At 40.1% G+C, this 24,427-nt stretch overlaps 1 protein-coding gene across 1 annotated transcript in view; it reads right to left on the reverse strand.

Moving 5' to 3' along the window:
- The window catches only part of ZCCHC24 (zinc finger CCHC-type containing 24), a 109,944-nt gene that overhangs the window by 77,723 nt on the left and 7,794 nt on the right, over window positions 1–24,427 (reverse strand). The window contains exon 2 of the mRNA XM_062001525.1: window positions 14,785–14,985. Coding sequence (XP_061857509.1) covers window positions 14,785–14,985 — 201 coding nt within the window. The remainder of the gene's footprint in view (window positions 1–14,784; window positions 14,986–24,427) is intronic.

A 24,427-nucleotide genomic window follows, 5' to 3' on the forward strand; every position in this document is an offset into this window, starting at 1 on the left:
TAGCTCACGACTAATGAACAGCTGAGTAACCTGGGCCAAGTACACAGTCAGAAAGTACTCTGAAGTGTCTGTAGACACAGAGTGGTTCCCTTCACAGAAGGCACAAACATCCAACAGCTCAGTTCACTCTGACAGCAGAGAGCTCTGGAGTCTGAGCGGGTGCTGAACTACCACTGAGCAGCACCCATGAGTAATTCTGCACTTTCCTGATGGTTGGAAGATTTATCTCTATAATGATGGGTATAACCACAGTCCTCCGTGGAAAACAATGCTACACTCACTCACAGACAGGAAGCTGTGGCATTTGAAAACCCTGAATCTTACAGAATGCCATATTACATCTCAACAGGTATGCCTACAGGACATCAGAAGTAGCCTGGGTCAGCTGTCCCAGACCAGAGGCAGAACATGCCCAGGTATGCGAGCACCACAGTCAGAGGTGTCTGGGAAAGGTGCAGCCACCGAGACAGAGAAGACCACTTCTGTTGGCTGCTCTGCTTTCTGGCACAATGGAAACTTCTTCCAGCACTCATTAGTAGGCAAAGGGGAGCTTTCCTGTGGTACAAGCTGAGCTGAGACAGTGTTACATGCCTAAAGCTCACCAAGACCTTTCTCTCATTCCAAGTGGAATGTACATACATCTGACCTCATTTTTCTGATTTTTAAGGAAAACAGTTACTAGCAAAACCACTAAATTACATGCACTAGCCTGACCCTGGGAAGAGACTGGGAGGGCAAACCACAAGTGTATGTGGTTCTTGAGAATGCTCAGATGCTAAATTATATGAAAGGGAGATAGAAGTGACCAGAACAGACTGGAGTGACTGAAAGGAAGCTTTTCTTCACAGTGAGGCCATCAACCCATCATCCACAGGTCAGCGAAGAGCCTGTGTGGAAGAGAAGTCCATTGTAGCAACAGAGTTGCCACAGCAACCTATAAAACTTTTCTCTCTATCTTGCCAATCTAGAGGAGCGTGGCTCTCGAAATGTAGATGCAAAAATAGCATAAAGCCAACTCTGTGGCTTGTTTTAGGTCAAATATAGTTGAGATGAGGAAAGCTCGCAGTGCCTACAGAAACGTGCCTCTCGGAGTCAAAGCAAAAGCACTGATGAAGCCTAATGTTTTTGGAAGTACAGAAGACACCACTTTTATTTCACTTGTCTGAAAATTACTGGGAACATTCCTTTGAATTAGTCACATAAAATCTTGAGTAAAATCGATTTTTGTTGCGTATTTCCTCTAAAAATGTAACAAATTTCCTTTTCCAATTAGCTACTCATCCCAAATCTTTTGGTACAGAAATTTCTGACCCCTTCTTCTCAGGCCTAAAGTGTAATAGATTTCAAGGATTACGATATGTTCCAAAAATGAAAAGCAGTAGAGAGAAAGAAAAAATGCAAAGGTTCAGTTATAGGAAGGACTGGACTGCTCTGTCTAATGCTTAGGTTTATGGTAAGGGTTAGGGTTGAGAGAAGGAGAAACCCCAAAGCTACACTTAGATTTGATTTGGAAAGAGTCTGATGAAGAAGCTGAGAGCTGTGAAAAGCTTGTTTCTTTTGGACAAGTCTTGGTCTTGGAAAAGGCTTGGGCACAACTTGTGTACAGCTCAGTTTTGGACTAGGATTAGGATTAAGGTGAGGGTTGAAAGAGAGGAAGCCCAGAGTCACAGCGGTGAGATCCTGCAAATAAACCCCCAAAGTACTCTGGGGCTGATATTGTAATTTCTCCTCTCAGGTTTATTGAGTGTCTGGAGGGGCTGAGACCCTGAAACACCAAAGCCAAGGTATAAAACGATTTAATAATTGAATAATTTACAACACACTACTTATTTTTAACTCAGACCAGCTCTTAATGACGCTCAGAGTATTTTTTTCAGCAGCAGCACTGAGTTTGGGACATACTAGGTCTGTTCAGGGCTCAGAGTGACCGATAACCACTCAACTTCTCACTTTTCCACCAAGAATCTTGACTTGATATCAATTGTACCTCCCAACCACCCCCCTGCTGCCCTTTTCTCTCTGAAAACACACTGAAATCTAAAGTTTCAGACATTCTAGGAATCTTTCCTGATTCCTTTTTTTTCCAATCTCTGAGAAACCTGATCCACCAGATGGGTGGGAGAGCTTATTGGTTTTTTGTCTGACATCTGGGTTTCATTAGCAGACTCATGCGTGCTGAATCAGGAATGGGAGCTCAGAAGAAAGCAGATGAGAGTTAAAATTATGTTAATGCTTAAAAAAAGAGGCCTCCTTCTTCTTTCCAACTTTGCAAACAAACACAAAATGTGAGTCATGTTGTGAGCTCAGTATAAACAGTACAGCCCTTATTAGCTGTACCAACTTAGGCTCATATTGGATATATTGTGCCTCATGAAGCTATAGAGGAGGAAGTTGCATTGTTTGCTTATATATGTCAATAAAAAAAGCCTTTCCAGTAGTGTGACATTAATATCACCACTTTTCAGGTTTATAGTATATGTCTCCTGTCTTCTGTTTAAATAGATTGAGTGTAGTATGCAAGGAAATAATTTATCACAAACTGACCATAAAGTTGCTGTTAGGATTTGCTGCTCAGGAGGCTGCTCTAAATGATCCCAGTAAGAGTTCCATTGTTTTTAACAGTATTTTTTTAGCAGTGGCCTAAAAGTCAGACTGTTATTACTCCAGATTTCATTTCTGAACAACAGAAAGAGTAATTCAAGCATTAACTGTCAGTTCTGTACGTGGTGCTATGCTAACAACCGGTGGATGACTGTTAGATCTCATATGCTGATGGTTGCAGGCACACAACATCCATCTTTACAGCCAACCTTATACTTCCCAGCACATGTGGACCTCTGGCTATTAGTCCTTGAGTCTCATGCTAACTAGTCAGAGATCCCTGTCTTCTAAGGACACTAAGCAGAGATGAAGAGACTCAAGTATCATTTGTGACTGGGTCACACAGAGGAAGAGGTATCAACAAGAAGCTTTTGGTTGTGTTTTAGAGGATCAGATGGGTTGAGGAAAAAGAATTAAAAGTACAAAATGGTGAAAAGCTGAGAGGGCAGAGTGATCACAGACACTAAAGACAAGCTGGATGTGGAAGTCAGGCCTTCACGCTTCCCTGCAAGTCACCTCAAGAAAGCTTCGTATGTCATTGAAACAGGCTTCTATTCCCTCTTCAGAGCTTGAGCCTGTGCATTTGATGTCCATGTTACATCATGTAGGATAGATCTATGTTAATAGATTAGTAGAAAACTGATAGAAACTTTCATTCACTAACACAAAAAAAGACCTAGTGCATTCTAAAATCAGGGTGTGGTTAGTTGTATATGTGTATGAGCACTCTATGGTAGCTCAGCAAATATGGCTATCACCCATCCTGAGAAAGTTATACACAAAGTTATACAGGTGAAATGCAGGTGGATATGGGTTTCACCTATCACAGCCATATAGCAACTTCAGTATAGGAATCAACTCCTAAATTTACCAAAGTAACATTTTCAAGGAAACAGAATAATTCCTGGGCTTAATTCCCCACTTTCTCATGTTTTTTGTGCAAACACTTTGACAAGTGGCAAGCACAGCACAAAAGCCAGTGCAACCATTTTGGAGATAGTTTGCCCTCATGCAAAGTGTACAGGGAATCTGACCCAGAGACACTTAATGTTAGAGGAGGAATCTCTATGATTCTTGGTAAAAGTGATGAAGATAGCAGTGCAATTTTGTCATTTAACTCCAATCTATTAAACCTTCCTAACTAGAATTTACAGAAATCTGTTTTAACCAGCAGAGCTCCAACGTGCATTAAGAAATATAAAATACAGGTCTGGAATTATACTATTTTGGTTTTTAAAGATATTTAAACCAAAGCCATTTCCGTGATGGCTCTCCTTTGATCTCCTAGTAAAACCCTTTTGTTTGCAATCTCTTTGAAAGGAATCCTTCTCTCCCTCGCTTTTTGCTCTTCTAATTTCTTCAACTCTGTAATCAGGTGGTTAGGAGAAAGAGTGACACGACTGCTATATAAAACCATTTCAGAGGTTATCTCTGCTCTTGTGAAGTCTCCTTCCCTCAGCCAGGGCAGTGTTTGGGAGGGCTGGGTGTTCTTGGCTGCCAGGTGCTAGTGTGGTTTGGTGGCTCAGCTGGAAGTACTGATTTCTCTGGGCTGTTTCAGAATTTTATCTATAGTTGCACACCTGCAACATGGGTTAAAATTAGAAATGGACTTGAAAGCAGTGTTTTGTACATGAAACCCTTGAACCTGGGAAAAATGTACATTGTTATTCTGAATTCATGTCCAAAATTACAGCTTGAGACCGTGTCTAGGTCTAGTTGAAATGTGCTCTTTCTTTGCAGAATGAAAAAGGTGTTATTTACAGGGTTCAGTAATTCAAAAAGATCTCAAAAGATGCTGCTGTACTCTTGCATGTGTTTCTGCACAGTTAGTAGAAAGATTAGCAAGTATCTTATGGAAAATCAGAGGCAAATCTGAGGATGAACTAGTAATCAAGATTGTATCATTTCCAAAATATCTGCTGTTGCTGCTAAAATCCCCGAATATTTCAACTCAAGTGCCTGTCTGTGTGCTTTATTGCTTTGGCTAATAATTTGGCACTGACCAAGCTTGTTCTTTGTTTTCTCTAATTACTATACAAACATTTTAGCTTTTCTGCCCCACAAAGAAAATTTGGAAGAAAAATCTTGGTTTTTAAGGAAAAAAACAAGCTTCTACAAACCTGGGAAATGTTTCCTTAAATAACAGTCTCCTAACATGAGAGACAGTTTCCAGTGTAAAATACAAACTATTAAGAAACCAAGTCTATAGCAAGCTTTTCCCAAGCTTGATGTCCATGAGGCTGACATCTGTGCATCAGTATTGCACAAAGACTTGTGTTCCTGATCCGTGCAGTGCTGCCTTCTTTCCTGCTCCTGATCTAACTTGCTCAGCCTGTCTGAATCACAGAATCTTAAGGGTTAGAAGAGACTTCAAAAGATCATCTATTCCAATCCCCTGCCAGAGCAAGATCACCTAGAGTAGGTCACACAGGAACTCACCAGTTGGGTTTTGAATGTCTCCAGAGAAGGAGACTCCACAACCCATCTGGTCAGCCCCTGCCAGTGCTCCCTCACCTCAAAAGGGAAGAAGTTCTTCCTTGTATTTCTTTGGAACCTCTTCTGTTCCAGCTCGTACCCATTGGCCCTTGTCCTATCATTGGACATCACTAAGAACAGCCTGGCTCCATCCACCTGACACCTGCCCTTTACATATTTATATAAAATCTGACAAGATACAGATGAGCATTAGCTACCTGAGAAACTCTGTTCATGTCTCATAGTAGATCTTTTTATAGCTACAAAAGCAGCTGCATCAAAATACGTAGGGCTTCTTTTACATTTATTGACATAAGACAGATATGGCAGAAAAACACCAATACTTGTGCTATACCAGGGAAATGGAAAAAGGGATTCATTTTCTTTTAGTATCTTAATTTTGAGGGATGTGACAAAACAGGAGGGAAAGGCAGGACTGACTGGTACCTCTTGACAGCAGGAAAATGAGAGGGGCCCCGGGGTTGAATCGCCTTGAGTGATTTGCTCTCACTCTTCCCTGCTTTTGCTATCTGTTAGTTTCCTCTTCTGCACAGTAAGTTAAAAGGAAAAGGAAGGGAGAGAAAGAGGCAATTCACTCCCCCAACAAGTCACTTTCTCCTTAAGTGTGCCTTGTTTATCTTACACCATCCCAGCCTCTCAGCTCAGACTTTCTAGGACTTCTTTAATCAGGCATAAGGATCTTCAGAAAATGCATTTTAATTGTCAAGAAACAGGGAAACGAGGGTCTGTTAAAACTGGGCAGGGGACTTGAACTAGTGACACATTTGGCAGATGTGTGAAATATTGAACATTTCAGTCAGAAATGCCAAGATGTAAATTTTCATTTGGTTAAATGAAGCTTCAGAGACATTGCAAAACAAATGTTAACCATTGCAAGGTGGTTTCTTCTACTTTAGATGTCCACTTCAACTTCATTTGCTTTTTCAGCTGAACATAGAATCATAGAATCATAGAATCATAGAATCATAGAATCATAGGTGTTGGAAGGGACCTTTAGAGATCATCTAGTCCAACCCCCCTGCAGCAGGAGGTTCACCTAGATCAGGTCACATCTTGTTGAAACAATTTCATACATAAAGTTCCTTTTGAAAGAAATGTTTTTTGATTGATTTCTAAATATAGATTAAATAGAGCTACATTTTAACAGGAAGTGCTTGTGCATGGACATTGTGATAGGTGTTATTTCCAAGGTTTAGGGTCTTTTGTTTTCTGTATTTGTTGTAATAAATGCCTGTTGGTTTCAACTTTCATGTTTCAGCAGTATTGTATTTTGCAAGAGTCTTCTATTTAAAAACACAGTCAGGAAGGACTGTGGTAGGCATTAGAGCTGGGAAATACAGAGATCTCAAAGAACAGTGATCTCTTAATGCAGAGCATGAATGTTTAGTTAATTATCACAGAATCACAGTATCATTCCATTTGGAAGGGACGTTGGGAGGTCACCAAGTCCAACCACCTGCTCAAAGCAGGACCATCATTGAGTTCAGGTCAGGTTTCCCAGGGCTTTGTCCAGTCACATCTTGAATGCTTCAGAGCAGGAATGGAAATCCCACAACCTATATTTCACGCTAAACCAAAACACTTTTATGAAGTGAGAAATGATTCAGATAATCTTCCATTATTCCTTTCTTATCAGTGCAAATGAGGAATTGAACTAGGGTGGTTTTGAGCTGGTATTCCTCTCTTTACCTTATCTATAAATCAGCTTCTGGAGGGCTGGAAACCAGACCTTACTTTCCTTCTCAAGAGGAATGCTCACAGTATTCCTTTCCAAGTTAAGCACTTAATTATGGTTTATCAGGAGTTTTACTGCAAACTAAGCAAATACCAGATTGTTAGTAAATAGAGGTCAGGTTTAGAGCAATACAACAGCTATGCTCAGACTGCTTCAAAGGAATTTATAAAAGTCTCTCAGTGACCTGTCCAGGATTTGCATCTGGTCTGTTGTGCATGATTTTAAAGATAAATTGGGCATGTTTAAGATAATGAGTTGTAGTATTAGTACACAGATATATGATAGTACAAACATAAGGCTGGGAGATGGTTTGGGCTGTTCTTTTACTTGCCACTGGATAGGATCACCAGTGAAAATCCTGATGTATGTTTACCTATACTCTTCTGAAAGTGTCCCAATGATCAAGAGCCTTCCCAGGCTCTCTGTTTCAATGCCTCAGAAAGAGCAGCCCACTTGAAGTACAGTAACTGCAACTTTTTAGCTGTGGATCTAGAAAATGAATTGTGCCCTTATACAAGGTTTTCTATATCTTTTCAGATGATTAATGTGTCTTTTTATGTGGGAGCAAACAACAGTAGTCTTTAAGTCTTGCAACAGAAGTCACATTTCAGAGACTCCAAAATAATTTTTCTCCTCTCCAGTCTTCCCTTTAATTACTGTGCTCAACCTGGACCCAGAGGAGGCTTTATCACTGCTGAAACCTTATCCACTGTAAATGGCAGGTATCCATAAGGAGTTATATTTAAACAATATTCTTCTCCTGATTCTCTCAAGCTGGTGGGCAACAAGCTTGAAATTACCTAAACAGCAAACATGCAAATGAGATTCAGAAGGAAATAAAAAGAAGTTGGAAAACCTCAGTGCAATGAAATCAAATGCTGTGCTGGCTGATCCTCCAACACCTGTCACACAGTCCATTGGAAACTGTCATACAGGACCTGAAATTCTAGTCCAAGGTCACTGCAAAGACCAAGTAAGCTGTGCCCTCTTACAGTATTTGCCTTTATCACATCTGTTTCCATTGCACTTTCCACAGAAAAAAAAAACAAAGTTTGAACTTATATCAGTAATAAAGCCTCAACCACAGTAACAAGGGCTTAACGTTGATGCTGAAGGAGGAGTTTGGTTTTGGCTGCTCTTCCAGACTTTTTTGGGAACGTAATACTGTGCTAGATAGAAAAGGGGCACAGATACAGTTCACCAGATATATCTGTTTGCTTTTTCACTATCTAACTGCTCTTATTCTGGTATGTTAGAGTTCAGTATCTTCCTTCCAGGCACCCAGCTTATCAAACAACTGGTCATAAATGTTATATATTATAGCCACACTTTCAAAACTATGATTTATCAGAGAGGCAAATAACTTAGCTGTATGTGAGTTGAGTAGAGGAGATCCAAACAGTCCTGCTTTGAAACCATGCTGCCAAAAGCATTATGAGGGGGGAAAAACCCACCTGCAGTAAATTCTGTGGTATACTGAATATCATGGAGATGTCAAAGTGGCTGCATGCGGTAAGGAATAGAAATGAAAACACTTAAAAGGCCAAATCATCTAAAATAATTTTATGCAGATTCTGAGCGGAAAAATATTCATAAATTAAAGTAGTATGTTGTGTATAAACAAGTCTTTTCAGAGCCTCAAAATATTCCTGTTATTCTACTGTGGAAAATTAGTGTGTGTATAGGTATTTCACAGAATGAACACCTAAGAATTATAGGGGTTTTATAGATATACAAATATTCAATATACAAAATGGGTTAATGTATCAGAAAGTACTTCAAAGCTAGAGAACCAAGGGACTGGATATATATAGTTTTATTTTCTGGAGTACCGCATGCAGTTTGAAACCAATTCCATAGCAGATATGAACAGCTTTTTCCTCCTTGTAATATAGGTTCTCTCTCAGTAATGGTCTTGCTACAATCAGTGCTGCTGCACCAGAGACAAGTTTAGCTGTCAGTTTCTTTTATTATGTGCCACACACTTTCATCTTTACCTCTGTAAGAGGAAAATGAATGTTGGTGATTCAAACACTGCTTTGCTCATATCAGAGGTTCTGCTGTCAGGCTGGTAATAACTCTCTAAGCCAAAAGAACTGATCAAATGCCAGCAAGTATACTCCAATCACAAACTATGGTGCAACCTGCAAAATTGAGCCATATTGAGAGTTTCAGATTCCTGAGAGACTGGGGAGATTGACCCCTTATCCTATAACTATTAATAATACTGATATTTCACTCAGCTCAACAGAGAAAATATGTGTTTGTTTGGAAGCCAGCACCCAATATCCAAAGGACTACTGTAAAATGGAGCAACTTTCACAAAGTATTCTTTTCAGAGCGAAAGTTAAGATCTTTTTGCCTATGATCTTCTTTAATTCCAGAGCTGTCTGAAACATTATCTTCCACTCAAAAAGAAAAATACATTTCAAGAGGTCTGTGTTTTGTCTGTTTTTAAAAAACATGTTAAGACCTCTAAGCTAAAAACCAGACAAGTAAAATCTTTCTGTCTTGTTCCTCATTGCCATCTTAGCCAGCCTTTGGTACCTGGAGAAAGCGAAGCTGTGGGCTCCTTGAATGCTATGGGCATTTGAGATCCTTGTACAATCATAAGGCACAAGACAAATCAGATTAATGTTTCAGGCATGAGAGTCACTGCAGTCTTGCAGCTAAATAGCTGCCTGCTGAGCCAGCTCTACTGCCAAAGATCCACTCTATCTGACCACAGGGAGGGACGGCTTCAGGGCAGCATGATCTGGCAGAGCAAGCTATGGACTAAGAAGAAAGGACTAAACTCAGCTTGACACTGATTTCTTCCACATCCTGCATGAAACCACAAAAGCAAATCTAGGCAAACTCAAGCAGCCACAGTAATTACCTACTTCTCCCGTTGACATGAATATGTGTTTTCAACGTACTCAGTTTTACAGGGTCTGCTTCAAAGATCACTGTTGGCAATGGAAAAACTCTCAGTGTTGGCCTCATTAATATAGTCATGCCATTCATTTCATTCATGGATTTAAAAATACAGGGCAAAGTGAAGCTAATATTATTTCCCACTACGTATAGGTCTGTGGTAGCACATGTGGACTTGTATGAGCCTGCACATGCATTTTCCTCTACTTACTACAGCGTAAAATTGGGTTCCAGTTCTGTATCTCCCAGGGACTGGACTAAATGTTGCAGTGCATGAGGGATTTGACTGCAGAATGGTGATATTTGCTTATTTAGGGTTTTTTTTCCACCAGATCTCCATGATGTGAGACTCCCTTGCCTGTGTAGGAATTTACAGGAATTGTCAGTAAGATTTTTTCAGAGAGTTCAGCTTTGGCACAGAGATCAGAGCAATCTTCTTGCTCAGCATTCAGAACAACATGGCTGGAGATGGTATTTTTTGAGTGACTAGGCCTGCATACCTTTTCACAAAAGGATTTGACAGCACTTGAATAAAGCTGGCCAGAGAGGCCAGTAGATGGAACTGGTGCTTGGCAAAAACACGAGATAGAGTAGTTTGGAAACCTTGATCACAGAGATGCTTTGCTGGAACTCTGAGCTTGGACCTCTACAGGTACCAACATTGTTGCTGCTTTTGCTTTGAATCTGTTACTGCTCAAACTGACAAGAGGAGTTACTTATGTGATGAGGACTAGGACCTATGTCCACATATTTCCTTCCCAAAGAAGATTTTGAACTATGGTAAAGCTTTGATCGCACAGCAACTTCTCAGAACCTGCACTCGGTGTTTTATTCACAAATCTCCATATATACAGTATATACATCATAGAAGGACAGAATGATAGGGGTTGGAAGGGACCTTTAGAGATCATCTAGTCCAACCCCCCTGCAGAAGCAGGTTCACCTAGATCAGGTCACATGGGAACATGTCCAGCAGGGTCTTGAAGACCTCCAAGGAAGGAACCTCCACAACCCCTCTGGGCAGCCTGTGCCAGGGCTCCCTCACCTCAACAGTGAAATAGTTTTTTCTTATGTTTAAGTGGAACTTTTTGTGTTCCAGCTTCATCTCATTACCCCTTGTCCTGTTACTAACTACTATAGAAAAAGAGACGTCCCAACCTCCTGACACCCACCATCTAGATATTTGTAAATGTTAATAAGATCTCTCCTCAGTCTCCTCTTTTCTAGACTAAATACCCAGAATTCTAGACTTCATACCCATTAAATGGCCCAAAGCTCATTATTATTTGCCCTGGCAAGGAAAAGAAAAGCTATGGTGTAAGATGTATACTGGGACAGTACCTTTGAGTACACAAGTAAATGAAATATTGAAGAATCTACACACATATATAGTTATATATCATGCACCTAACTGCTAGTAAACTAGATAGGAAAAATACTCACACTCCTTATCTTCCTTGGTATGAAATGAGAAATGTTTTCTCTATTTGATGGCCTTGTCAATGATAATGTAAGAGCCTCACCATATTAAGAGCACAGCTTTTAACCTTTATTTTCTGACATTTTTCAGTTCCTTCAAGTCAATGAGAGTTCTGTATGTGAAGGAATATCAGAGAGGTTTGAGTAAGATGTTATTGTCTAAGCCACTGAAACTCAAAACTTAGTTCAGAGAAAATGTAGGCATGCTACAGAGATGATACTAAAGGTAAAACATGCTGAGTGTTTTACAGACGTAATAGTTGCAATAAAAAGATTTAGCAAATGTAGGCAAGTTGGAAATGATGAATAGCTATCATAACATTGTTCTCATTCCTGGTAGTTTCTAAAGCAGAAAACATTTTATATCATTCCAATCACACAAACTACGTGCTGAAATAATACCAGTTTGCTAAATCCCAGTTTAATTTCCAAACAGGTAACTTTGGACAGGATATTAGACAAACTGCAGGTACTTGAGGTAGTCAAATACTAAAGTCAGCCTTTTTGTTTATAATTATTTAATCTCCTAGAATATGATCATCACTTTAAGATATAAATCTGAACAGATATTTTCATTAGTACAATATACTACCAACTTTTACCACAACAGAAAAAAACCCACACATCTCTACAGTGTTTATAACAAGCAGAATTAAGGGAGCACAGAAAGTTTCAAGGCTGTTACACAATTTCTTGGTTAAGAGGAAAAACTCCATAAAACAATCCATTTTCAAAGCTGTTTCTTATTAGGCACTTACATAAAAAGAAAATTAAAATACCATCCGATTTACTGATTTGCATTTTGTCCAAATCAGGTTAGTTTATCTCTTTTCTCTATCTAAAATCAAGCCCTTTGAAATGTATAGCTGCAGCCTTTTTTTTTTGGTTAGGATTTGCAAAACAGTCATTTTTGACAGCACTAGCAAAACCAAGCATCAGACATTAAGCTGTTAAGTAGTGCATGTAATGTTCACAATAAGCAATCAGCTACTGTCAAAAGCAGTGGTAACAAATGAGGTCTTTCTGACAAAGGTCTCATCCTGCCATTGGTGCTCCTTCTTGTGCACAGTGCTTCCAGTGTTTTAAATGTAACTCAAGCACACAAAGTCATTCCTTGTAGCTCTGTCCACAAATTTAGATAACATAAGGGAATTGCTTTAAGTTTTTGTGAATGCTTAAGTCTGCTCTGTTTCAAGAGAGCACTTACATACTGACTAGACCATAAAACACTTGCTTGTGTTAGGAATCTCCAAGAAACCAGAACTAATTTCATATCATCTGGTCCTTAAGTAACTTAAACTTTGATGTGTAGAAACAGATGCGTGTACACACAGCAAAAGGCACTGATGAGATCTGTTCTGGGATGTTGTACGAACACACAGTCATGGGTGCACAAGAGAGGCAGAAGGAGGACTGGGGAATACAGAATCCATCTACTTTTTGTGAGGAGACTGAGAAAACCTGGCTCAACTAGTCCTACAGAGTGAATGTTGAGAGAGGATATGATTGCAGTCTATTAATACATCCTGAGATAAACACCAGGGAGGGAGAAGAGCTATTTCAGTGGAGGACAATGTTGGCAGGAGAACAAATAACTATAAAGTGGCCATGGGTTGCACTTATCCTGGAAACCAGAGGATTTTTAATTAGGAAAGGACTGCAGTTCTGGAGCAGATTCCCACATCAGCAGTAGTGAAGGCAAAATACTGCAATACTTCCCAACTAAAACTTGATCAGATTACAAAAGGAGCTGTATGATATGGCTGCCTGTAACTGTAGAAGACCACGTGCAGTGAACAAACAGATGCCTCCTGTCCTGTGTTCCTTCCCTCCTTACTCACTGGCTCATAGGCCAGCCACACAGTATACTCTGTAGGAAGTCTTTTCATACCTTGGCTCACAGAGAAAGACATTACTAGGGAAAACATATAGGATGTGCAATCCAAGTGAATTAATCTTCCTGCAAGACCTTTAATTTGTTTGCATATCCTGGACTTCTATGGGTACACCTTGAATTTTCATTAACTGTTCTTTAATCCCTAGTGCCTCAAGCTGTAAAAATACCTATAGAATAAACAACACCTTAGGGCTCCAACACTGACATATTCATTTGGGAGCACCTGTGTGAGCTGCAGCTCGCACAAATCCATCCTCAAGAGACCTGTTGAATTCATTTGGTTTCTTAGGCAGCACAGCACAGCCATCTCCCTCAGTTCAGCACTCTTTCAGTCTGCTACATCTTCAGTAGCTGTAGTTTTCATCCCCTTTTCAAGTAATGTGTGCTATTACATGGTCCTGTTTATACAGGTCCTGCTATTACATGGTCCTTTTTGCTATAGAATGCTAAACTAAGTACACCGAACACAGAAGCACATGAACCAGAGTGGTTTTTATCTCCTAGCAAAGAAAATGGCATACTTCTGTTCATAAACTGCCATACTCAGTATATATTGAGAAAGTAAGAAGTACAAATATTTTCAAGTGCCACACTCAAGACTGCAAACGTGCTTTACTTTCACATCTTCTGTTAGAATTAAAGATACACACTTAAATGAAGAAAACAGTTTAGTCTATGTATAACAGCAGGAGGGATACACTCAGTTAAAGCTCATATGACATTAGATTTGACTTCATACTGACTTTGCTCAGCTTTGCTTTTCTGCCTGTGTTTTGGCTCATATACCTTTGACATAATTACCTGTGAATTAACTGTAGTTTATTTTATGCAGATAATTCTGCTGAAAGTCATGCATTAAGAGTAGGAGGTTAAACTCTTAGTGAAGTGGATGCTGGTAATGTCTACGCCTGTATTGCTAGAGTTCTGGCAGAACTTGAATTTCCTTGAGACTCTGCATAGAATATTATTGGAGTTGTGAAAATGTAAGCCAGTAACACAACTGCATCCAGCAGAAACTTGAGAGAATGGAGAAACCTCGCACACTGTGGCTTGGAGCCTTCAGAAAGAAAAAGTTTGCAGATTGGTGAGTGGTTTTAGTGCACCCTGGTTTATACCTCTTTTCTAAGGAAATAAATATTGCCAGTTTTGACACTACAAAAAAGTTCTACGAGTCCAAGGCCACTGCATCTTGCCAAGTACAGCAAACCTTTTCTATGACACGAAAAACATTTTGCACCAGAAATACTTGGACCTGGTGTCACAGAAGCACTGATTCAAACCTCTCATCCAGTGTAACAATTTCTTCTCCTTTAGCATGTGTAACTTGTTATGTTTTGTGCCATTGCCAAACTGCATATAGGGTGCAATGTCTGTGATAGAAAATTACATAGTAGCCATTTTCAGTTTCGAAAATCTACTTATGTGTTCGGATTAATATCTTTTGTAGTGCTTATTAGGCAAATGAAACAATGTCTTTTTTCTGTTGGCATTGTGATAAAGAATAGATTAAAAGAACACTCAGCTCACTTGGCACTTTGTCAAGATGTTTCTTCAGTTCTATTCACTCTAAGGAACTATTTCAGTCAAATTCTGTATTGCTGAATCAAGAAACGGTGAGAATTTTCAGCAAGAATTTTCCAGAATATGGTATATTCCTTACCTGGGGGCAGTCTTTGATGTAGTGTCCCTTGTTAAAGCAGAGGTGGCACAGGTAGTTAGGAGGTGGCCTCTTGCTGGGTTTTCTGGCTTCTGAAGAAAGGGATAGGTCAGAGAAATGCTCGGTGAGGGAGCTTAACCCATCCACAATGTTATTAAGAGAGCCATAAGGCGATGCACTCTTGTACAGACTGCTGCTCAGAGCCTGTAAAAGACAAGAAAAAACATCACATGAAACAAAGTACTGTATTAAGGGCTATCTGAGTAGAGGAAGGATGAAAATAGCAGAAACTAGTTTGGCTATTTTTTTTTTGATTGATTTTTTCATTAAGAGCATGGCTGCATATTTGAGGAAAGCAATACACAAGTTTCATGAAGGCTGTGCAACAGGGCTGGTCACCCCACCGCTGAGGAAACTGTGGAGTTTGCCATGGTTCACTTAGCCCAACCTTCCCACTGAGCAACAATTGCTTTCTTGTGTTTGTTCATGCCATTTTCATGGTACAGTTAGAACATGCAGGCAGAAAGCTAAAAGAACAACCCCTAAAAGGAAACATTTTTGTGTCCAAAACTACTTACACAACCAATATTGAAGTCAGGGAAAAGAGAAAAACACCAAGAGAAATTTAAAGTAATTTTTAATTTTCAATCTGGTTAATGAGACAATTAACAGAGTCCTGTGTTCAAGCAGTAACAGGAAAACATTGAGATCTACATCTGCCTTGGATTTTCTGTGGGGAAATCTGCAGTGATTTAAACGTTTCCTGACAAAGAGTAAATATCTCGTTTTTCTACTTCACTGTAACAAGATTTTCACTCTCTCAATCTGCAAGTCAAAAACCAAGAGCTCCAACTTTGCCATTCAGTCATTTTAGAACAGTAGGAAACCCATAATCACCTAAACAGTTAACCTCTCTGATGGAGATAACAAGGATTCCTTCACTGTAATGTGTTAAGGCTCAAAAGAAACTGCATAGTAGGAGTTTAAAATGTAGATAATAACTTACAGAAAAAAGTAATTAACACGGTAATGAACAACTGTAGAAACTATTGACAGTCCTCTCCACCCTGAAATGATGAGACACACTTCACAGGATGTTTCTATGCTAGGTCTGATACACCTCACAGTAATTATTATGCTCACATAATTCTCCTGCCATCAGAGAATTACTGCTGGCTTATTGGAAAGTGAGGGAAGAAGAGGTTTAGTCTGTGCCTTGGTTTTCAGTGCTACTAAATCCAAATAGTTCAATGGAGTCTTTATAAGTCCTATGTTTATATATGTTATATACATGTTGAACACATGCATTTAAATTGATTTAGAGACTTTGTGAAATAGATTTGAAATGGAATTACATTGATCTCAAACGTTCAGGACATCTGCACAGTGAGTGTGTTTTCTGAGTGACAGTCACATACTTGAAAGAATCATACTGAAGCTCTGGGCACAATTACCTGGATGAATCCCAACTATCTCTGAATCTCACCTCACTGCAGATGGTGTATATTGTAAAGCAAAATTCAGCTTAAGTGGCAGGCCACTGCCATACAGATAATTCACTCGTCCTCACTATAGTCAAACACAACAAAGCTGAAGAGGTGCATGGCAGCAGGATCAATTCACAGAGTTAAGTCTGATCTCATGGGGGACTTCATGCATGTCCTGGCACAGAAATAGCCATCACTTTACCCTCAGCACAGCATAGTTCTGGTACAAGATGTGCTGAGAGGAGAATAGGCCACTTCGTTTCAGGAATTAAACCTGTACGTTTTAAAAGGAAACACTATTTGAAAAACTAACAAAAGAGTTTTAGCTGCTTTAGCCATCAAGCAACCAAAGATACCTCCAACAGTCACTGGAATTTATTTTCCAGGATTTATTGGACACTATTGGAATGAGAAATTCTTGGCATCAAACTGTTAAAAGGAAGGGGAAGTGCTATGGATGCCAAAATAGTACTAATTAAGGGTCTTTGGGAAGTTCTTGTCTCCCCAGGTACCACTTTCTCTTACATACACTTGGAATAATACAAAATCTCCTTTTTAAGAGCCCTTCTTGTTGCCAAGAGATTCTCAAAGTATTTTGCATGCATTAGATCCATAAGTAACTTTGCAAATTCTATATGATCTGATTTTTATAGACAGGTGAGTGTATAGACACACGGAAAGTGTGAAATTCCAACTCCTTTACCCATTGCTGAAATCTGTAACATCCCCTGGGGTTGCAGAATATATAACTCCTGCCCATCAGGAGGCTACTACTTCTGCTCCCAGGGCCAGCTCAATGACAAAACAAAACAAAAGATACCTATCTGCTGCCTTCAGTGGGCTTTGATTTGGACACATGGCTCACAGTGGTGACTATTTTCTTTTCTACATATCCTTTACACTGAGCTATGACCCTCATTATAAGGGAGCAATCTGGCACCATGACTGGATATTATGTAATTTCCTCCTCCGCCAGCTCTGCTTGGCACATTCCAGGTCAATCCGGAAGCCTAACGGTTGCAATGAGCAGAGTTCTGCCCACTTTGTCAGCAAACCTTTACAAGTTTTTGTTTGTTTCAACCATGGCCAAGAGAAGCCTTTTGAAAGGCCAGGATCCCATCAGACTATGGGCTGTACTGACACTAAATCCTAATCTTAGAAGCCACTAACAACTCTGTGGTCAAAGCGTGGTACGTGGCTCTGAAAGTGGCTGCTTGGCTCAGCTGGGAGGGCCTTTGTGTGATACATGCCAAAGCTGGACACAGTAAAACCTCCAGTCTACACACACCACCATGGAACACTTCCTTATAATCATCTTGAGTCCTACTGTTAAAAAAGGAAAAGACAAAAATATAACATCCCAGAAGGTGACAGTAAAGGAGAAGATGGACGCTGACGACATCACCGATGCTTCAAGGAACAATGAATTCATGACGGAAAATTCCTAGACAATTCCAAGATACAGCCCATCCCTCCTGGGATAGAGTCAGGCAAACCATTTCAGCAGTTCCTGTTAATCTGACCTGGAAAACAGTCTTAAACCAGTTTAACGCTGCGTCAATGTGAAAAACACATCAATCTGGCTCTTGAAAGATGCTATAAAGAGCAGCAGTACGAGCAGTGCTACATCCTGTCACTAGCTGTGGAAATCTCCAGTCCTTGCAAAGAAGATGAGGAAAAAAGCCATTCCAAAAAGCTGAGTTACATAAGAAGGGTAGCGGTGGGAAAGTTCATCCAGGCCCCTGGAATCAAAGTGTGAAAACTCAAGAACATGTAACAAATGTGATGAAAGCAAATGGTGATTTAGCCCATTTTGTCTTTGCAGAAGACAAGAGGTGAATGAATATTGCTGAGATACATAAAACAGAAGGGATTTTTTTGTGGAGCACTTAAGCAAAACAGCAATTCAGTTCTTACTAAATATTTGCACTGCTGCAAAGAGGATTTTTAAGAAAGGTTGAGAAAAGACTTTGAATTGCCTTCACACTCAAAGGAGATGTCCAGGGGATGATCAGAGTGACAGAGTCAATGTTGATGGTCTCAGAAAAATAACAGTAGGAAGGAACATTGAGAGGAGGAAAATGGATTCTGAGTCATTCTGGTTTGGAGTGCCACATCTGAGAGGTGGCAGGGAGCCTGCTCCTCTGATGAATTCCACCAAAAGGAAGCTGTTCACAGTGTGCCCCTAGCAAAGCAGACCTATATCTTTAAATATACATATATATATCTTTTAAAAAGAAGTACAGCTCTAAAAAGCAACCAACAAATATGGATTCTCATTTTGAGCTACCACAGGATAGAAAGGATTTGGTAATGAAAGGGTTACTGCTCTCAAGAAGCTGAAAGACCACACTGCATGCCCTAATTACAAGGCTTGTCAGGCCAGCTGCAATGAATTCAGGATTTCCTTATCTTGCAGTACTGGGAAGATGGGAGGCCTGGTGGTAAAACTCAGAAATTGGCTTGCTGGGAAGTTGGAGCTGATAATGTAAGTTTGTTTGATTGTTTTCTCTTCCTACAAGCTTGTTGACTTAGCTGAATGTGAACCAAACTGAAAATCTGGTGTTGTAATTTCAAAGGTAATGTCTCTGCTCCATAAAGCCTATCTGTTGGGGGTGCTGGGAAGTAAGGCTTCCTTTGTTATTTGTTTGCTAAGTGTTTCCAGTTAAAGGGGACTGTGAAGTTGCAAGGGGATCCTTTGTGAAAGAGGCAGCTATTGTCTTCTGTAGCTTCAGTACTCTGATTTCTAGTTGAGTAACCTATGTGACTCAAGAGTTCCAGCATCTAACTCACCTCTAGGAAATTCCTAGTTAAGTGAATAGTCTGGCAAATGTTCTTGATTCCCTTGGCTAGTTCCCACCTTTCACGGGCTGCTTTTGGGATTGATGTGCCAAGAGGTGGATAAGGAAACACTGAAATAGAATTTATTCTTCAGCTTCTTTGCTAGCAATGGTATACAGCTGAAAATAAAGACACTGGTTCTGTAAGGAAAATGCAGCAAAATATTTGAACAAATAGGTGGCAAGTCTTACTTTCCAAATTTCCTACTGATACAGCTACTGCTTTGGCTGTAAAAGTATTCTTTAACTGGGAACAGAAAGCATGATAACATCTCAATTATGACAAGACTTCATTCTGCCCAAAGGTGATAGGATTACCTATCTTCCAGAAGAGCTGAAATTAATAAGTGATGGCAACCTGTCTGTAGGAGAATAGCACCTTGTTATCAGAACACTGAGGAGTTAAGAAGCAAAGGTTTAAGTATGGGACTGGAAATGTAGAGACATATCTGAAAAATTCAGTTTCTGCCCTAAGTTGAGTTTGCAGCTGCAGGATCCATAAGGCAGTGATAAAGAGGTACAGACCTACCAGTTACCTGAAGCTAGAATGACCTGTGCTGGATGAAGTGGTAGACAGGCTCTTGTTTGGTGCTCTTGGGGTTGTCTGGGGTTTTTCCAATGTAAAATCATACTTTGAAAAATCACTCCCCCTCCAAAAACCCCAAAAAACAACTAACCAACCAAAAAAACCCAGAAACTACCCTGGTACCCCTACACAGCACATCACTGGCTAAAAGAGAGGACAGAGATATTTAAACCAGCTAAATGAGTATGAAGGAAATGCAACTTCTTGATCAATTTGAAGTCATCTACTATTTAAGGGCAATTCTTCTCTGTTTATAGATGCTCAAAAGTATCTCTAAAGGACTTGTAAAAGAACCTGCTCAAACTAGTCCAATTTCTGCTAGTGGTTCTTTCCATGTTTGTTTTCATTGCACATACTGAAGGGGGTTCCTGTAGCTGTTCAATATTCCTGTAACACAGTCTTGTCATCAATTCTTCCGCTACATTAAATAGTCTAGAATTGAAAAGCGATGAGCAAAGAATTTTGTGATGACTTATTTTTGCTTTAGTATGTTGTCACCCTAATAAAGGAAACAAAAATAAAGCAGTCTTAACTTCCAGAGTTAAGTTTAAGTCAGCAGGTGCTGTAGCTGTTTCAGTTTTGTTGGAAAAAGGAGTTGGGTTGCCCCATCATCAGTGTGGAAAAAGTAGGGTTTTCATATCATGTAAACTATAAACATTCTCCAATCTCTGAAGTGTGTATAATGGTAACCAGACTAGGCAAGCTAATTAGTAGCCCTGTGGTGACACATCAAAATGTGCCTACGTTAGCATCTTGTAATTTTCATGGAGATTGAATGGAGTACATCTCCATGCTGTGTCATAGACAGGATAGACAAGTCATTGCCCTCACTCAGTTGCTATTTTCACGTCAGAGAAACGAGGAAATCTCAAGCTACCCAAACAGTACTTCAGTGGCTTGTGCATGCTAATATAAAAACTTAACCTGAATGCCCATATCTCTCTGCTAATGCCTCAAGGCTTGCTTCTGACACAGAAATCATCTGTGGGTCATGCAACGTGTGTGAAAGCACAACAGTTGCACCTGAAGATAATCATGTGTGAAGGAGAGCACTTCCAGTCTGTGACTGTTCTGAGCTTCAGCTCATTACAAGTGGTTAAAACAGCTCCCTGGTTTTGTCCCAAAGGAAACATTGCAGAATCAGTGTTAATGGCCAACCCCAAAGAATTCTGAAAACAGAGGGGTTAAATGAAAACAATGTCATCAATTTAGTTGTATTAATTTGAGACAGAAGAAATGGAGAAGTTTAATTATCGAAGCTGAACTCTAAAACCTCAAAAACTGCTTCTGTGTGTCTTATGTCTGCTTTAGCTCCTCTGATAAATTGCAGATACTTTAAGAGAAAACAGTTTAAGAGTGTATTCAGTAACACTTTATCATTGGACAACTGCAAGCAAAGCTCATCCCTCAATGGAAAAAATGTTTGTCTGGAGAAAGAATAAAATGACTAGGGCTTCTGTTTCCTTCTGAAGTTGGTGTTTAATTGAGCTGTCAAAAGATCTGGTCTTTGGGGTGGATTTAAAATGCAAATAACTCAAGTTCCTCATCTCAAAACACTGTAAATTAGGCAAGTAAATCTTAATACATTCCTACCTAGTTGAATTAGTCAGGTATCCCTTAAATCATCCTTCTTCTATAAGCGGTTTTAGCTAAACACAGGCTTATATTAAGCTGCTATCATAGCTGCCTACTTCTGAGTATTTTCAGACAGATGGCACTAAGACTTCACTTTGACAGAAACAGTATCTTAAGGAGACAACCATGAATGTGGCACAACTTGCCCGTAGTTGTGAAGAGAGTGGTTGGGCAATGACTCTCTAGGCTAGCAGATAGAGCTACTTAATCCAGGTCTTCCAGATGTGACAGGGTGGCTGGTTGTGGCTTCTCACTGCTGAGACTGTGCAGAACAGCAAGTGGATGCAACACATTGTGTGCATGACTGGCGTGCTTTCAACTCACAGCAAGGCTGAAGAGTGATGCATGCCATCATGTCGCCTTGCTTTAAATCTGTTGATCTTTAACATTTTGATCCAAAGCTTCCAAAGAGTTTCACAGTCCTTTAGATCTTAAAACCTGTTCCCCATCTACAGTTAAGTTGCTGCTCAGTCACCATCTTCAGGCTTGTGAAGCTCAGGTAGGACCCTTAGCTCTCTGCTAGTAGTGTGATCTGCCTTATTTCAGCCTCAGGGAAAGGTTTGCTGTGGATGTCAGTGAAGACACTGGTTTTACACAATGTATGTGGACCTCACAAAAAGCCTTTATCGGCAGATGTGGAAAGGTGACAGAGGACAGCGATTTCCTCTGGTCAGACCTGCACGGTCTTGGAGGAACCTTCTAAATCTTGCACCAAGCTCTCCTGGGATCCTTTTCACCTATTCAATGCTAAACAACTGCCCAGTTATGTTAAAGAGAAGCTCAAACACATGAGCACTATATTAGGGACAAGGGAGACCATTCACATTATGAATTACTTTAACACATCTCCACAGGAGCTTTCCTTTCTCAGCTTGTCCCTCGACTGCCTGCAGCTGAGTCTCCCCCAGGCTGCAGACCACCAGCCTCCCTGACCTTTCTGAGAGAGGGCCAAGGGGAGGGCCTTTGCCAGATACCTCAGTCCCACTGCCTCCTCTCATTGTTGAAAAACAAGCCTATTCTGTCAAGACAGGGTTCTTGGATGAGGAGGAGGAGGTTTTGAAGGTTGTATAGCATAAAGTGAGGGGAGAAACGGATGGACATGTTTTGACCCCCGCACTTTCTGTTAACATCTCTGTTTCCTGCAGGAAATCTTGTCTCAATCTGACCTGCAGTTTGGAAAACAAGAGTCGGGTTTCCTCTTGTTTGGTGAGTCTTCTGACACTCCAAATATAAAGAAAAATAACACCCAGAAATAGATATGTGCCTGTTGGAGACGCTCTTAGGAAAGCATTTACCTCCTGTGCAGCTCTTGTGTGATGAAAGCTTGTTCTAAGAAATGTCCATTTTGGGTTAAGCAGAACTTGAAGTCTGAGACAGTTTTGTTTATATCATTTACATGCATAATACCTTCTTGGCACAGAAACCTCTGTGATGGCTGCCAAAGTTTAAAAGAGGCAAAGCTGAGGTCGCTGTCAGAGGTAGAAACAATACATCATCTGCCCAGAATGGGCCCCTCGCAATGCGCTTAGGGCCTCAGTTCCTGCACTCTTGGGAAGACAAAAACTTGTATTAAATTGAATGTAGCGAGGAAAATAAACGATTTCCATGTACAAAGTGGCAGGCTGGAATTTCATTTTGTGACTCCAGCTTTTATATAGTTTTATCTATATTTAAAGACAGCCTCTCAATCACTTGTGGTGCGGCACAGTCTGAAATGTGATCTGAGTGAGTAAACTTAAAACTTCACAGTCTGTTGCAGATAAACTATAAAATAACAATTGAGTAATCTGGTTTCCAAGTAGACTTAAGGATTTTTTTTTTCCCAGGTTGTGTCTGTTAGAGGAATGAAACTATTACTCTATTAATTTCACTTGCAACGTATGTTGAAGAAAGATGGTTATAAGAATAGCTCTGTATTTCAAAGACCAGTGGTGCTCAAACCCTCTTAAGAGCTCCTATTAATCCCTCATTTTCAGGATGCAACGACTATAAAATAGTTCGTTTGCTTTCTGTTCAACCACAGGTATCCACAGCCCTAATGATTTCATGCAAATGACTGTCTTAGCGTGAAGAAATACAGTGTGAAGTACTATACTCTGACACAGCTGCTACAATCACAACCAGTTGCAACCTGGAACATCTAAGTTAGCAAAAGAAACCTATGGGAGCAAGATAATCCCTTTAAAATGTTTGCTTGGTTGGTAGTTATCTGGATGAGGTGTAAATATAGATTTCCAGATTCCTGTGATCCTTCTAGGGTATCGCACTTGGGTTCATACAAGAGATACCAAGTCCTGCCACGTGCAGGGAGTAGGTGTGGGTGGTTGTTTAATACAGCAGGAATGTATTTCTGCTTTGGATAAGAGAGCAGGAGTTCTGGACCATGAGGGCATTTACTCATCTTCAAACCAGACCTGTGGAAACACAAAATGCATTTCCTAAAGTAACGGTTTGGAAGAACACAGAGCAGTCCTCCTCTCAGCAGCAGTTGAAAGAGCTATGAAAAAGGGCTTAAAAGAGGCTCCTCAAAATTCTCCTTAGTCAAAGTACTGGACTTGTATAGTATTTGCTTACACCAAAACACATGGCAGAAAGTAATGGGCTAGGCTTGTGATATGTTAAAACTTAAACCCCTCCAAAATTCACAACAGCTGTACTGGCCTGGCCAGACAATGAAGGACACAGACAAAGCCCAGGCCTCATAACCCTACTTTCCTCAAGTGAATCTGTCTATAATTTTGGGTTCTACTTTTAGTAGATAACAGATTGTTTGTAACGTTTCTGAGAATAAAAACCAACCTGCAGGGGAAAAAAAGAAGGGATCTAAGTTACAACACTTATGAAACACTGTCTGTCTGAATTATGTCAGCAATACTGTAAGGTTTGAATAGCTTTGTAAAACTTAATTGGTTCCTCTGATCCATTATAACTTCTCTGGAACCCAGACAGACCTAAGTAAATTGCCACGGAGCAAAGACTTCTAATCTTTCCACTTAATTTAATAATTTCATTGTGGTTTTCTAAGAAGAGGAAGAAGGGCAATTCAGGAGAGTGGCAAAATGAGTATCAGGCTGTTGACAGTTTTCCTGGGGAAAAGA

The sequence above is a fragment of the Colius striatus genome, chromosome 8 (genome assembly GCF_028858725.1).
Source record: "Colius striatus isolate bColStr4 chromosome 8, bColStr4.1.hap1, whole genome shotgun sequence".
Classification (NCBI taxonomy): domain Eukaryota; kingdom Metazoa; phylum Chordata; class Aves; order Coliiformes; family Coliidae; genus Colius; species Colius striatus.